Here is a 14640-nt window from a genome sequence, read left to right as displayed (position 1 = left end):
AGACAGCGCAGCGACAACCCCGTTGCGGTGCCGCGGGGAGCCGTGAGCCGGGCGCGCACGAAGAACCTCACGTACACGAACGCTTCGCATGTGCCAAAGTTTATTGTTTTTTTTCCAAAACTTGTTTCATCAAAGAATCGGATCTGAGCAGTCTTTAAAAAACAAACAGTTCGTGTATTAACAAATTGAGAAGTTCCACAATTAAAATACCGACACAGCCAGGCCTGTGCTTCGGCTTCGTTGTTAAAAAAATGAATTCATAGAACATAAACCCTCAAAATGGTTTCTGGTTTGTGGCGAGTGTATTTCCCACACATTCTGTGTTCTTATAAAATGAAGGAACCCATGTAAAGGAAGGGCTGTACAAGAGCACGTCTGAAAAAAAGCCCAAACAACCTAAATTATAGTAGCTCCTTTTAAATAAATATCCAATAAAAGGCACAAACCTGTTACGGGGAAAAACATAACGTACAAAACAAGACCTATTAAATAAATAATGGAAAGTGTGGGTTGGGGTGAGGGAAATCTGTTCCAGCACCTATTTTGTCATTGCTCCAAGACGAAATTCCAGCCAAACATTTGGTAACGGATTAAACTTAGTCACAAGGATACACGCTTGAGATACGCCGAAAGATCCCACGTTACAATTCCTGTTGTAACTGTACCAGTTACTACAATCTCTTTAAATAAATGGTTATGAGGATCTGCATAATGTAGCGATGCGGTAATGTGTACAGATCAATGACAAGATACATCTTCAGAGTAATAGCAACAGGTTTTCTATGCTCCTAGCTATCAGTAATGTATAAATGATAACATGTACAGTTTCCATTGCTCAAAAATATAATCTTTTAAATGGAAATAAATGACTGATACACAGTGCCTTTAGATGTTTTCCTTACGATACAAACTACCCCAAACAAAGTTTTGCTTTTTATGTACAAATTCAGCACCGATCCACAGCGCCTACTACTCTAATTGTAACCCCCCTCCCCGCCACACATCAAAAACCCAGATGTGGATACACCCTGTATTCAATCTTGTAGTACGAAGGGTTTTTTTGTTGGTTTCCATGTGTGGGTTTTTCCTTAAACAAAAGTCCATGTGTTATTTTCACCTACGAGTATTCCACCACTATGTGCACAGAACTGAGACTTCTCTAGTACATGAGTCCAAAGGTTAAAAAAAAAAATCGTAACTTCTTGGAGGCAAAGTCCAACTATACCCAGAGAACATTAGAAAACCCCAGTTACTTGAAAAGAGGTACGCATTCAAGTCCGACACACAACCAACCTCTCCAAATTCACCCAGGAGTTATGGTATATCCCACAAAACAGCCTCCCTGTAGCAGCAGCAAGTCCCAACAGTTAGGCTTGAATGACCCACTGAAGTACAAGAATGCAAAGCACAGCATACTTCACAAGTCTTCCTCCTTGTTCAGACAAACCCAGTGTGACATCTTAGTCAACAACTATCTGCTCTCTGAAGTATTCAGGACAGGATTCTGATCAAACCAGTTGGAAGGAAACAAAAGGGAAAGTCACATTTATATACATCTCTCTTCAGTGTTTTACTCATCACTATTTGCAACTCCTGTGGAACAACCTTTGTCTTCAAAGTGGTTTTTTTTGGAGAACAAGATCAGAGCCATGAAAGCCTTGACAGCATCCCAAGTCCTTGGGTTCTACTTCTAAAGTATGGATTATTTAAAAACACAGCACTCTGCCACTGTGTATGTTCCAATCTGTGCACAAAGAAGGGGTTGGCAAAAGCAGTCCTGTGCACCTCTGTGCAGAGAGAAGTGTCTCAATATTTTCTTCATAAGGATAAACCTGAAAGCCGTGGTTTGATGTATCAAACATTGTAAATGAGACTAAAAAGAAGGTAGCTTACAAAGTTTCTAGGATCTACTTTGTGGCTGTTTCTCCTTTTATAATACTAAACAAATTGGTATCAGACAGCTTTGCTACAAGAAAGCATACCAAAGAACCATTAAAAAATCCAGAGCAAATCAGAAGTGGTGCAAACTACACCTAGTACTAAATCTGAGCCATGTACATTCCAGATACTCAGAATGCTCTGCAACGAAGTTCTGTTTGCCAGGCATTTGTTTGCATATTTTATTAGAGTAACAGATTATTCCTTACGCAGCTCAGTAGGAGAGACCCAAGAGCTCCCAGCGCTGGGAACTGCCTCCTGGCAGCGCTCTCAGCTCTGCCAGTAATGCCCAGACATTGATTACTGCCTGTACTGCTCTAATTTGAACTCGAGACCTTTCAATGCTGAATAAATCAATGGAATTCACTATTTCTTAAATAAACACAACACAACGACCCACTCTAAACGGCATCTCCCCCCTCATCATGTGGAGGGTAACTAGAGGCACTGAAGAACTCATTGGCTTAAAACTGTACAACTGTTCAACCCAATAAAAGGTGGATTAAAGCTTGAAGCCCTTTTGTAATTCAAACTTGAACATCAAATTGCTACACACCAGTCTAAATTCTGGAAATAAAACCAAAAATCAAAGCACATTCAGAAACTCCTTGGTTTAAACCTCTTTAAGGTTGCGCTTCCCAGGAAGTTCATGGTTACAGATTACAAGGGTTGGGGGGTGGTTTTTTGTTTTGTTTCTTTTGAGTTGTTTGACTTGGCAAAAATATTTCCATAGGGTTAAAAAATACTACTTTTGTACTCTTTAGACAAAATTAAGCATTTAGGCAAAGGGAAGGCTTGTTCCTACTATGAGCAAAGTGTGGTATCTTAGAAGTTCTCTGCAGGACAATTTGACAAAATCCTCAGGCCTATTGTAGTGGGAGTCAGAGATAGTTCTGCAATTATAGTCCCCCCAGAGCTAAGAGACATGCTGCTCTGGAGGTCTATTCATTGCAACAATAGAAAACTATTATTTTTTTTGAAAACTCAGCTTTAATATTAATCATTAGTAGAAGTCATTTTACAGGAGAGCTTTTCGTTGAATTCTGCCACAAAACTTGCGGAAGAAAGGTTGCTCCCAACTCCTTTTACTTGTTATTAACTACTTCTTTTTTTCAGTTTTTAAAGGTATCATTTTTTATCAGACATTGGAAGTAAAAGATAAGGCATTTTCACAGCCAACTGCAGTTCTGGAGGAAGATTGGTAACTACAAGAAACATGCCGGAGGTCTGTACACATCGTGACGAGCGTACTTCATAAATTACTTGATTTAAAAGATTTTCCTCTCAAAGAGAGTCTGGATTTCTTAACAGAGCATTTTAACCTTGAAATTACTACAGAAGAAAAAGATTACTGCAGCATAAAGAAAAGATTATCTAAAAGTTTGCACATATTTACATGTTTAAAAATAATTACTTTTATATGGTTTACAACTAGGTTCTTATTTCAGAAAAGCAGCACAAGCTATTCCCTACAGCTGGGCAATTCCCACAGAGGTGCCAGTTCACAAGTGTCAGCACTATTGCAAGGTTTGCTTCTTTTGACCAAATGGAGCTTGTACAAAAATTGGATCTCTTGCCTCTTCTGCACTTAGATTTTCAAATTGCTCCCATCTGCTGCTCTTGGGGACCTGACATTCACTGGCTCCCAAAGCTGCTCTTCCTTGAGCTGTGACAGACACTATCTGAAGAGAAGATACTCGATGGAAGAGCAGCTACTGCCACTGGCCGGAGGCTGCACGTGCTGTTCCATAACACACTTGTTTCCCCTGCTCCATCACAGGCTTTCAGCCCATCACATACCAACGGAGCAATCTATTATTTTTAACATATATATAAGGTAATATGTATATATCTTGTTGATTCACAGCATTTCAAACTCACATTATAAAGTTCGCAAATTACTATAAGCTATTCTAATGTGAAAAAGCTGTCTGATTTCACACAATATTGGCCTATGATAATGCAAGCATTACTCTATCAGAGTACTTATGAGAGCACATAAAAATTTTATTGCTCAACTTCATTTGTGTTGTGTCTTGGTTACAACAGCCACAGAATTTTTATGGAGAAAATAAATAGCTTTGATGTCCTCTGTTAACTTCCTACGGCAATCCACTGATGAATAAGGTTGTAGAGCAATCATGAAACCCCTCGTCTCAGCTCTGAGGATGATAATCCAGCTTGAACCTTCTGAGTCAACCTCAATAAAATACAGTTTTCTGCTGAGCAGTTTGAAGGGGGGAAAAAAAGGTTCAGTGAACAAACATGACTTCACACTGCAGTGACTGTTATAAACAAGGATCTTGAAAGCATTGCAATTCAAAATAATATTGTATTATACAGGGAAGAAACAGTTGCCCTGTTCAGGAATACATCATGGAAAGATCAAAATTCAGTCTTGTCTTGTTTTACCAGTATTTGGTTGTTCTCACATCTTGCTGCTTTGGCGGCTCTACATAAACTGTATCTGTGAAGTAGAGATTTCATATTAATGCCACTTAGATAGCACATGGTTCCACAATAGTTTAACTATGCAACTATTCAACTACCTTCTTACTTGCAAGGAAAGACTACAGGTTTTGGACTTTAAAAAAATCCCCAAAGAACATTAAGACGAACATATTTGGAGTACACAGTTTCTTCAACTTGAATCATCTTGTCCATGTCTTTTTCACTTCGTTTCCTTCAGGAAGCTTTCACCACCTCTCAGTGTGACTAAACCAAGCATCCAGCTTACACCACAGGAAACCTAAATTCTACATATCTTCACCACTGCCATTTTCTTAATATTGAAACAGTGAGGAGTTAGCCACTAGATCTGATTTTTACTTTCTTCCTACATTTGCATGCTCTCACTGTCTGAATTTGCTTCCTTGCCAGCAAAAGCTGTTGCCCTTGACTGAGGAGCCCCACACTTTCAAACGCAGAAATATATTAGCTGCCCTTCATGAAGCATTTGCTTGGTTTTACCAAGACTAAAGTTTCAATGTGGTCTCCAGATTAAAGAAAACACTTCACCTGAGTTTCAGAAACAGGTGCAAAAGGATTTGTTGGCCTTAGACCAGGCTGTGTATACATCATTGTCTGGGGTGCCATCAAAGGAGCAGCTCCAACCTGAGGAGGTACCTGTTAGAAAAAGAACAAAACCCCCACAAAACAGATACATAAAATTCAAACTAATTCTAATAGGTCTTTTTGCATTACAAGTACAGTAGGAAACAAGCATAGAGACACACACACCTGTAGTAAAGACAGAGCTTTTAAAAACTGTGCTGTAGAAAATTTGGAGCAAACTTTTCCAATGCACAGCCTGAAAAAGCCATCAGGTCTCACACACTATAGATCTTATGAAGCAATACATGTAAGTTACAGAATGATTTCAGCCTAATAATCCAGTCATGAAACCCACTGGAGGAGGCAATCCCATTTCTTACCATTCCGTATACAGGCACTTGAGGTGTGGTCAGTGGGTATGTAATAGGAGCAGGTACCTTTAATCAAGAATATGTTCATGTTAGATAAGCTCATGCATACCAGTAACACATAACAAAACTGTGAAAAACATCTATTTTTCAATACTTAAAATAACCAAGGTATTTACAAGAAATTGACTTACATATCCAGGATAGTGTACTCCATTCTGGCACAGCAAAAGGAGTAAGGACAGAAAATTATTTAAGAGGATTTTGAACTGGCAATTCTAACCAAGGGATGGATTCAAGCCCAGTACCAGAACTGTCTGTAACTACGCTCAACTCATTTGTTAAAATAAAGCAGGAGGGAAAAAAGTGCAAGGACAGCAACATCAGTAACTATGCCTGTTAACTTGGATACGCTCCCTGCCTAAAAAGCTATCACTAGTAAAAATTATGGCAAAACTAGATTTTTTACCAGACCCAGCCACATTTGAGTATATTGCTTGCACAAATATTGTGTGAGAAGCTTTTGGAGGGTGTGGAATACTCGTTCTGCCTCCCTTTATGTGAGAGAAGGGCAGAGGAACAAGGAAGCCAGTGACCATTCAGCTTAAGAAACAAAGAGCAATGGATGTTTAGTCAGGTCAATGTTGCTGACACGCTGGTTTCTGATGTCTGCAATATAACACAATATGAAAAATGAAGAGCATCTTAAGCTGGTGATAGCTTGTATCAGGTTATGTTCACAGGCACAGTGATGCATCATGCGGTGTTAAGTAGTGCTCATTGTATCAAAAATGGAGTGTTGGTTAAAATGCTTCTCTATGAAAGAGTATGCAGAGTATACATGAATTGAAGGGCTGGTACTCTGAATGCCACAGACCAAGCGAGGACAGTTAGAACTTTACCATCAGTGCCCTAGTATTGGGAAGATGCTCACAGCTGACATAGTTCTTTGCATCATGAATTGTTGCAATTCCAAGCAAATGAGTGAGCACTTAAATGCTTAGACCAGGAAGTATTAAGCATGAACACATGAAATAAAACCACAAACCCCAAATCCACAGTGATCCATGTGTGCTCAGGTGCTCTATCCTCCAAAAATAAAAACACATCCATGCTCTAACAGGTTTGAGAGCACCAAGAGGGGATATAAAGGTTTTAATGTCTCACAAGTCCCACGTAAGTGCTATACAGCTGAGACATCCTCTCATCTGAATCTGATTTTTGTTTGAGACCAATACTGGATTTAATATTCTGTTCAACTCTGATAATTCTGAATGAGCATACCCACACAAGAGGAGGAAAATAGGCATTACAAGCAAAGCTATGATTACTGGAAAATAAAGTCAGACACACAGCAGTCCAAAACTCGAGTAGTAATTACCCTGGCTGTCCCTCTAAGGCAGCTGTATTTCTGAAGTGCTTTGTATTTGTATGAATACTTGAAAAAAAAAAATCTTTTAAAAGCATAGGAAGAGTCAGTTGCTACAAATATCTCTGAGAAATAAAAATTCTTCATTTAAGTAACTATAAACTTCCACTTAGTATTTTGTACTGTGTTAAAAATAGGAAGTTGCTGCTGAGCACTACCAAAAGGCCAAAGTGCTGCTTGACCTGATAATTAAGGGTTGCAGCAGTGTTTCATGTGATAAAATTGAAATAGGAGTCAAAAGTGGAAAGAACAGCAGTTTTGCCCTTGAAATACATTTTTAAGGCTCTTAAAGGTTCATATGTGTGGCAGGGAGGGGAGGGAGGATCAGAGCATCTCAAACATGCACATGAGAAATTTTCTCATTTGAGGTCGTTTGTTTCAATTCTTATGAACTTATAAACTGAGATACATCCCAAGTGAAAGGCTGATTATTTAGGTCTTTAATACATAAGTTCTACACTGAGGGGAAATAAAATATACTAAAATCTTTACATTACTTGGTTTGAGAAGCAATCCTACAAGCTTTCCCCACTGCCCCCACTCTTGTCCCAAACAGCCTTTGCTATACTTTTTAAGTTAATGCAAGCAGGGAATTAGCATTTGCTAGAACAAAGAGTGATATCAACAGTAGGTAAGTTACCATATGTGGAATAGTGGGTAAGGGAGTAGGGCGGCTCCACGTGGTCGATGTGCTTGGTTTTGCTTGCCAGTTTGTTCCACCAGTAAGTTTTTTCTCTGTAGGCTGGGTCCACTGCATATCTGATCTAAAATGAAAGTGTCCTATTAGTTTTCAGAGTCAGCAACCAGAGTAACAACAACATAATGGAAAACCAAAACATGCCTTAATACAGGTACACAGCTGAAATCTCTGGGTAGAAGAAACACTCAGGATTTCAGTAACCACTTACTGTTCAAGTATGATGTCTGGAGGTTCTGTTTTATGTTAAAAGTAAACTATTGTTACTGCACTGTACAGCATAATGATTAACTGAAGTTTTATATAATGCAGGATCTTCTATGGTGCTTCATAAAAATACTTAAAGATACAGCATTTGAAATACTAAATGAATTGCACTACTTCCAAGTTAAGGTTGACCATGTGAGGGTAACTGAGCACAAACTCACTGTTCTGTTGCTGTTCTGAGTACCAGATTACTTTCAAGAGTTGAGACTCTTGCCATGTTAGTGCTGGTAAACTGCCAGAGACTACCAAATACTCATGTGAGAACATTATAAGTACATATATGCACTTACTTTTTGGGTGGAGTTCCTCCAAAGCCAAGATCTAGGGGGAGAGGGAAGGGAGAAAAGAAACAGACAAAATCTTTAAGTTTTGGGGGTTTTTTTGGGTGGGGGGAAGCTTGTTTTGTTTCCAGTAACAAATGGGAAAGTTAGATTTAAAAGCTTCACACTTACTTCCCACTAGATTAGCAAGTGAAGAATCCAGGTCATTTGCCAAAATTTTTCCATTTTGCTGGCTGGCTGAAGTGGCTCTTTGACCCTGTGGTGGTACTGTGGGTTGCAATACATCATCTAGACAGGTAAAACCTAAAGAAAGAACAAGAAAGCAACTATTAACAAAACAGTTCCACTGCATTTAATAAAAGACATCCATAAGCCAGGGAGGTGGTTTCTTTATAGAACACAAAGTAGTTTGACTATTTGTAAGTGTAAGTTCAACATGCTGGAAGTGTTTAACACTTGGACAGAAGCACAGATTAACCTCTGGGGTTCTTCATGCAATCCTATACTGTAGCCACTGATCAGTAGCATCTTTAATTTTATTCAGCAGTAACTAACAATATTTTTAAATTAAGATAATGTCCTCAAACTGAAGAGGGAAGGTTGTTAAAGATAGCTTCTAAATGTTCTTGTTAAAGTATATCAGTAATTTCATGATACTGCTAGTATCCTGAATGCACACAAGAGCTCATTTGCTGTATGTTCATAAGGATTTTGAATACAGAGCAAAATAGCACCAAGAGAAAGATCATAACTCAGCTATGCTTCAAGCAGCACGTTTTTATAAGTTCCTTTCTGTAAGTACAATGCCTCTTAATGAAGTTAGAGGAAACTCATTATCCTGTATCAAAACACTGAAGTCATAGGCACTGAAAACAGACTAACATAAGCTTACCAGTTAAGAAATATCCAATGGGCCACATTCAAAAGTTCATTCCCCAGAAGAAGAGAAGAAACAGTTATTACAGTATACACGATTACTCAAAGCTAATTTTAACATGACTATCAGCTCAATTGTAATTATCTTATCAGCCCTTTAATCACCTTGCAAACCTACTATGTTATGAAAATTGGAGCGAGCCCAGAAGAGGCCATGAAGATGCTCAGAGGGTTGTAGCACCTCTCCTATGAAGACGGGCTGAGAGAGTTGGGCTGGTTCAGCCTGGAGAGGAGAAGGCTCCAGGGAGAGCTTAGAGCAGCTCCAGTGTCTAAAGGGGCTGACAAGAAAGCTGGAGAGGGGCTTTTGACAACGTCCTGTAGTGACAGGACAAGGGGGAGTGGTTTTAACCTGACAGAGGGGAGACTTAGATTAGGAAGGTGCTGGCACAGGGTGCCCAGAGAAGCTGTGACTGCCCCATCCCTGGCAGTGTTCAAGGCCAGGCTGGACACAGGGGCTTGGAGCAACCTGCTCTAGTGGAAGGTGTCCATGCCCATGCCCATGCCAGGGGGTTGGAACTAGATAAGCTTTAAGATCCTTTCCAACCCAAACCATTCTGCAATCCTAAATTTAAACTGCAACAGCAATTATGCTAAACTGTTAAGCAAGCATTGCCTGTAGGGTATAAATTAGTCATAAGCTGGTTTTTACCACTTGTAGTCCTGTGCTCTGGTGCTGTAGATTTTCCTCCAAAACCAGCATCGAAGTCCACATTAATTGTTGAAGAGGTGGTATTTGGAGGAGCTGAATGCAGAGGAAAACCTGGAAAAAAATGGTTAGAGTGTTCAAATAAAGCCATGGAGTAATGCCACTCATCACAGTCAAACTAGAAAGTTAAAAAACATCAAATTACCATCAACAGTCAGAGGATGATACACAGAAGCATATGTAGGTGTTTGACCACTAAAGTCATCTTTGTAAAAAGAGAGAAGAAAATCAGATCAGTTTGAAGGAGAAAAAGAAAGAAGAGAAACAAAAATTAAGTCTGCAGTTAATAATTTTTAGTAGCAAAAAGAGGATTTGTTTTTTATGGAACAGATTTGAAAAGCTCAAGTGGCTCCTGCATTCCCCATTACTAAACAGTAGGAGGCTGCAGTTCAAAAGGAATCAGCAACAATTCCAGCAACTTTACAAGTCTTAGGATATCTATGCTGGGCAAGCTGAACACAATAAGGAGCTGTTTCAACCTTAGAAATAAAAATTTATGGAAACATATCTTTTACTACATCTGGAAATAATGCACCATTTTCACTTTTTAGTAAAAGTGAAGATTGGCCCAAACCACAGAAAGATTACAGGGCCCAGTTTATTACTGTTATCATCTCCAGTTGCAAAGAAATGACATGGGTTTTGTTGGGTTGGATTTTTACCACTAAACAGTTCCACCGTTTGTTTGGAGGAAAAAGCAGAATTGATGAAAGGGGTGGTAGATTTTACAGCTTCTTCAACTGGCTTCATGTCAAAGATGTCCAGATGAGGTGGAGAACCAACACAACCATTTGAGGACGAGAAAGGACCTTTCAGATGCAGAAGTGAAGGAAAGAATAGAGAGTATAAACAATGGAAAAGAAAAACAGACTGAAATGATTGAATATGAAAACCTCTAGACAAAGTCAAACCCTAAATATTCCACCTAGTGATCTGAGCATTAAAAGATACAAATTCTTAGTTTCAAATAAAAACACAACAGCTCTATTTAGGGAAAATAGTCATAGTATTGCCATTGGATGGGAGGGGGAGAACAACAGAACATTTATCAATCAAAAAAGTTAGATACTACATTTCTGGCTTCAAGAATCTTCCTTTTAAATAGCACATAAAGGTAATCAATTCTACCTATTAAAACAGCAACACTTACAATAGTGTTAACATTGCCTTATTTCAGCATTTAATACATTTCTTTGATATCTATCCATATTATACTTTGGAAGGATTGTTGAGAGTATAGAGAATTTTGTGCACAAGAAACTGGGAAGAACAGCTATGTTATAAGAACTTTGAAGTCACCACACCTTCTAAATGAAAAGTATATTAAATATCAGTTAATGGAATGGATATACTAGTCCAGCATCTTTTCGGTTACATCTGGTTAGTTTGTATTGCCCAGCCTTTTCACACTTTAATTTTTAGTTACATTTCTTCTATCTGTTCCCTTTTTATTGAACATCTTCTTCATTTCATCTACTGCACATTGACACTACTTCTATTTGTTAAAAAAAGGTAACTTTTGTGTAACAGTTCACCAAAGCTTTCAGCCGATTTATATTCTGTCAAGGACAGAAATGTTTGGATGCAAAGTAATTAAGGCTTAAAATGTACATTCAACTAAATATGAATCTGTATTTTATTCTTGTATTCCAAGAATTCACCCATTGTTTAGTCAAATCCTGGTACCAGCTCACCTCCCCAAGCACTGCTTGCTAATGTGAGTATAGCTGGGGTACTCTGCACAGTTGGAACAAACGCAGGCTGAAGATCAAAGAGGTCACTAGAAAGGTTGGGCATGCTGAATAAGAAAAGAGAGAGAGAAACATTAAGATGTGTAGTAGGCATTGTATTCCTGTGTTATACGAACATTCACACCCATCTGACTTTCTCTTGTTTACTAATAGTCCACCCATAATAGCAGTAAAAACCAAAACTAGTAATTAAGTACTTATTATTGACTGTAACCAAAATTTCTGTGAATACACCAGGAAAGCCTCAGCAAAACATTATTCTGGAGAAGTACTTGAGAAGCAATCAGGATTGTGCTTTGCAGCTGATTGTGGAGCTACAGGCCAATGCAGTGATTTCTGCTTGCTTCAGAAAGCAAAGTATCTCTCACCTATTTGTTGTGGGTGCTGGTACTGCAAAGAGGTCAACATCTACAGTGGTATTCACACTTTTTCCTGATAAGGTGCTTGGGGATGCTGATATGGAAGTGGAATTTGATACTACGGAAATCTCTCTTAATCGCTGCTCCTGAAAGATGAGATACACAGTTTGCATTTTTGGCAGGAAAGTGGAGAGAGAATCTTCCATAGACCTCCATAACTCCAGAGACAAAACTCAACTCGGCATTACCATTAAACTTTGCTTTCACACTCCAAATATTTCTGAGGCTCTCACAACATGGCCTCCAGATGACATGAGCAGAGTTACTTCATTGCTTCAGCATGTCTAGAGATATTAAGGCAACACAAGAAAAATTCCCAACTGCCCCACTTGTGTATGTCTGGGACACAGTAGAACTACAGACTTAGCTTTCAACAAGAGAAGCATTTTTTCTCCTTTGAGATTTTATACTGTGTATGTTCTCAGGAAACAGTGTTATAAACAGATTGAAAGAACCAGAAGGACCAGGATTCAGGCCTTAGAGAGAGATATCTCACTAGAAAGTGAGAGATCAAACTCACTTTCAAACAAAAGCACACTGAGGAACCAAGGGAGAACACAATCCAAATGTTACATGTTACAAACCACTTCAAATATGTTCTTAGTCAAAGTCTATGAATTATACCTACATACGTATGACTTCAAACAGTTTTCAAAATAAACTATAGAATTATAAACAAGAGCAGTTAAATGTGGGCAGAACTATAATATATAACCTCCTTATGTGCAACATGACTGAAGCATCACACTAAAGCCATATTCCATACACCATGGGGACAAGTAACTCCCTCCTACCAATAATCAGACTTACAATAGCAATGCTGTATGTTCAGCTGCTAAAAATGTAACCTAGAATTGTTGTACACTCATTTTGTGAATCTTTGAGATAAATAACAACCTCCTGAAAGGAAGAATATAAATGATTCATATTAGCAGTCTTCTATTCAAGTCATACTCCTGGTAAAAGGGTCACCAGCAGCCATTACACCTACATCCTACAGAATCATGCCTTGGTCTCTCAAGATGAGAGGTTCCACCTCCTCAGTTTTAAGCCAATCTTAGTTTCCATCCCCAATAAATCTCAGAATACAAACTTGTAAAGAATATAGTACCTTAAGTGCCTGCAGTCTGGCTTGTTCCTCCTCCAATGCCTGCTGTTTTTCTTTCTCATCCATCCTGCTAAACGACATTCCTGTACAGGCAAGTGTGGAAACAGCCCTGGATAGGGCAGTAGCTCTAAAAACAGTAATAATTTTAAAAAAGTTTTATTAAGAAACAGTCAGGTATACATCACTTACAGTTTAACCATCAAGTGCTTTAGTCATGTGTCACTCCCGTCTTTCTGTAACAGAGTAAGGGAAGAAAAGCAGACACCCCAATAATGGAGTTTGGTGAAAAAGCAGTGTGAGTACACAGGATTACTTCCTCAGGTTTCAGCAGGTAGGAACTGGAAGGTGCAAAACATACCAGCTGTCTTTTTTCTTTAAGGTCATACACATTAGACTGGAATTCTATTCTATTCCATTCAAGTGGCAGAGGCACAGAAAGCTTGTTTGTACATACTATACATATCGCAGTGAACAAAGCAAAGTTACCCCCTATATAGTATAGTTTTTAGTAGAATATTGTGTAGTAAATCCTCAGATACTTGCAAAAACAAACAAAAAAAGCCTTGAGGAGCAAGACAGCAGCTCAGGAATGCAGCTTACACTGATACATTTATCAACATCTACCATGTTTTTGTGGAAGAATGCCTATGCCAAAAGATTTCTCTCACTTTTCCATCAGAAGTACTGTTCACACATATTGATACTGTACTTGACAGAAAAAAAACCCAACCCAGAATTCCTGTCACCACAAAGCATTTCAGCTAATTTGGCTGTTCTGAGAAGGGATCAAAGAACTTCTATGAGAAGATTAAGGTAAATTCTCAGTCTGAGAGGTGGACAATGGACAAAGAAGATAAATATCATCCTATCTTGGGTAAAAAGAGCCCCAAAACCCAAACACCTTAATAGTCTTGTAAGACAAAGGACTTCCAATAAGTAAAAGCTAAAAACAGTGATCTACAAAGTCTCAGCTCAGTGGTTTATTACAGCATAAGAAGTCTGTCAGCAACACAGGCAGATCGACCTAGATTTCAAATGTAACTAAACTATCAGACCATTACTCACTAGCTGCTTCACTTACACTTTTAGGAAGATATATTTGGAAATGAATAAAATTTGGGAACACCATATGACTGAATCCTGCCTGAAAATTCTTAGCATGAAGATGACAAATCCTAAGTATGGGCAATCACTGTAATTCATTAGCTGCTCACCTGATGGCAGCGGAGACTTCTTTTGTTTTCTTTCCCTCCACAGAAGCCAAATGCTGTTCCAGTGCTTCCAGCAAGCTGCTTGGTGCCTAGGAAAAGTATTGATAAAACGGAAGTTAAAGTATTTATAAAACACTGCTTCTAGACAACACATCATTGTTTAGTACACAGATTGGTTTCCTCATCCACTAAAACCAAACAGAATCTCACACATCAGTAATTGTGCCATCCTGCACATCAGTTGTGGTTCTTTAAAAGGAGTGGCACAGAGACATGAAGTGAGGATTCCCCCAGAGTAGGTCTGCATCTGTGCACATAAGTTGCATTCCTGGTTTTGGCAACGGTACTTGCAATGTTAATAGTTTGCAAAAGGCACTGCATGACACAGTTAGATAGACAATCTTCAGAAAGGAGACTATACCCTAACTCCAGAAATTTTCTTCCTATTGTTTTGTGTTTGGTTTCCGCCCCCTCC

At 38.8% G+C, this 14640-nt stretch overlaps 1 protein-coding gene across 1 annotated transcript in view; it reads right to left on the bottom strand.

The window, feature by feature from the left end:
• Positions 1-3731: 3731 nt before the first annotated feature.
• The window catches only part of LOC104411105 (phosphatidylinositol-binding clathrin assembly protein-like), an 18145-nt gene continuing 7236 nt past the window's right edge, over positions 3732-14640 (bottom strand). Inside the window, exons 8-20 of the mRNA XM_010021446.1 lie at positions 14169-14254; positions 12958-13081; positions 11796-11932; positions 11371-11474; positions 10339-10485; positions 9822-9881; positions 9620-9730; positions 8206-8337; positions 8044-8074; positions 7430-7553; positions 5373-5429; positions 4957-5064; positions 3732-4405 (exon numbers count right to left, since the gene is read on the bottom strand). Of these exons, the coding sequence (XP_010019748.1) occupies positions 4391-4405; positions 4957-5064; positions 5373-5429; positions 7430-7553; positions 8044-8074; positions 8206-8337; positions 9620-9730; positions 9822-9881; positions 10339-10485; positions 11371-11474; positions 11796-11932; positions 12958-13081; positions 14169-14254 (1236 nt within the window). The 3' untranslated portion in view covers positions 3732-4390. The remainder of the gene's footprint in view (positions 4406-4956; positions 5065-5372; positions 5430-7429; positions 7554-8043; positions 8075-8205; positions 8338-9619; positions 9731-9821; positions 9882-10338; positions 10486-11370; positions 11475-11795; positions 11933-12957; positions 13082-14168; positions 14255-14640) is intronic.

This window comes from Nestor notabilis, unplaced genomic scaffold, assembly GCF_000696875.1.
Source record: "Nestor notabilis isolate BGI_N333 unplaced genomic scaffold, ASM69687v1 scaffold15479, whole genome shotgun sequence".
NCBI lineage: Eukaryota > Metazoa > Chordata > Aves > Psittaciformes > Psittacidae > Nestor > Nestor notabilis.
Note: the sequence above shows the minus strand (reverse complement) of the source record. Positions and strands in the feature narration are given on the sequence as shown.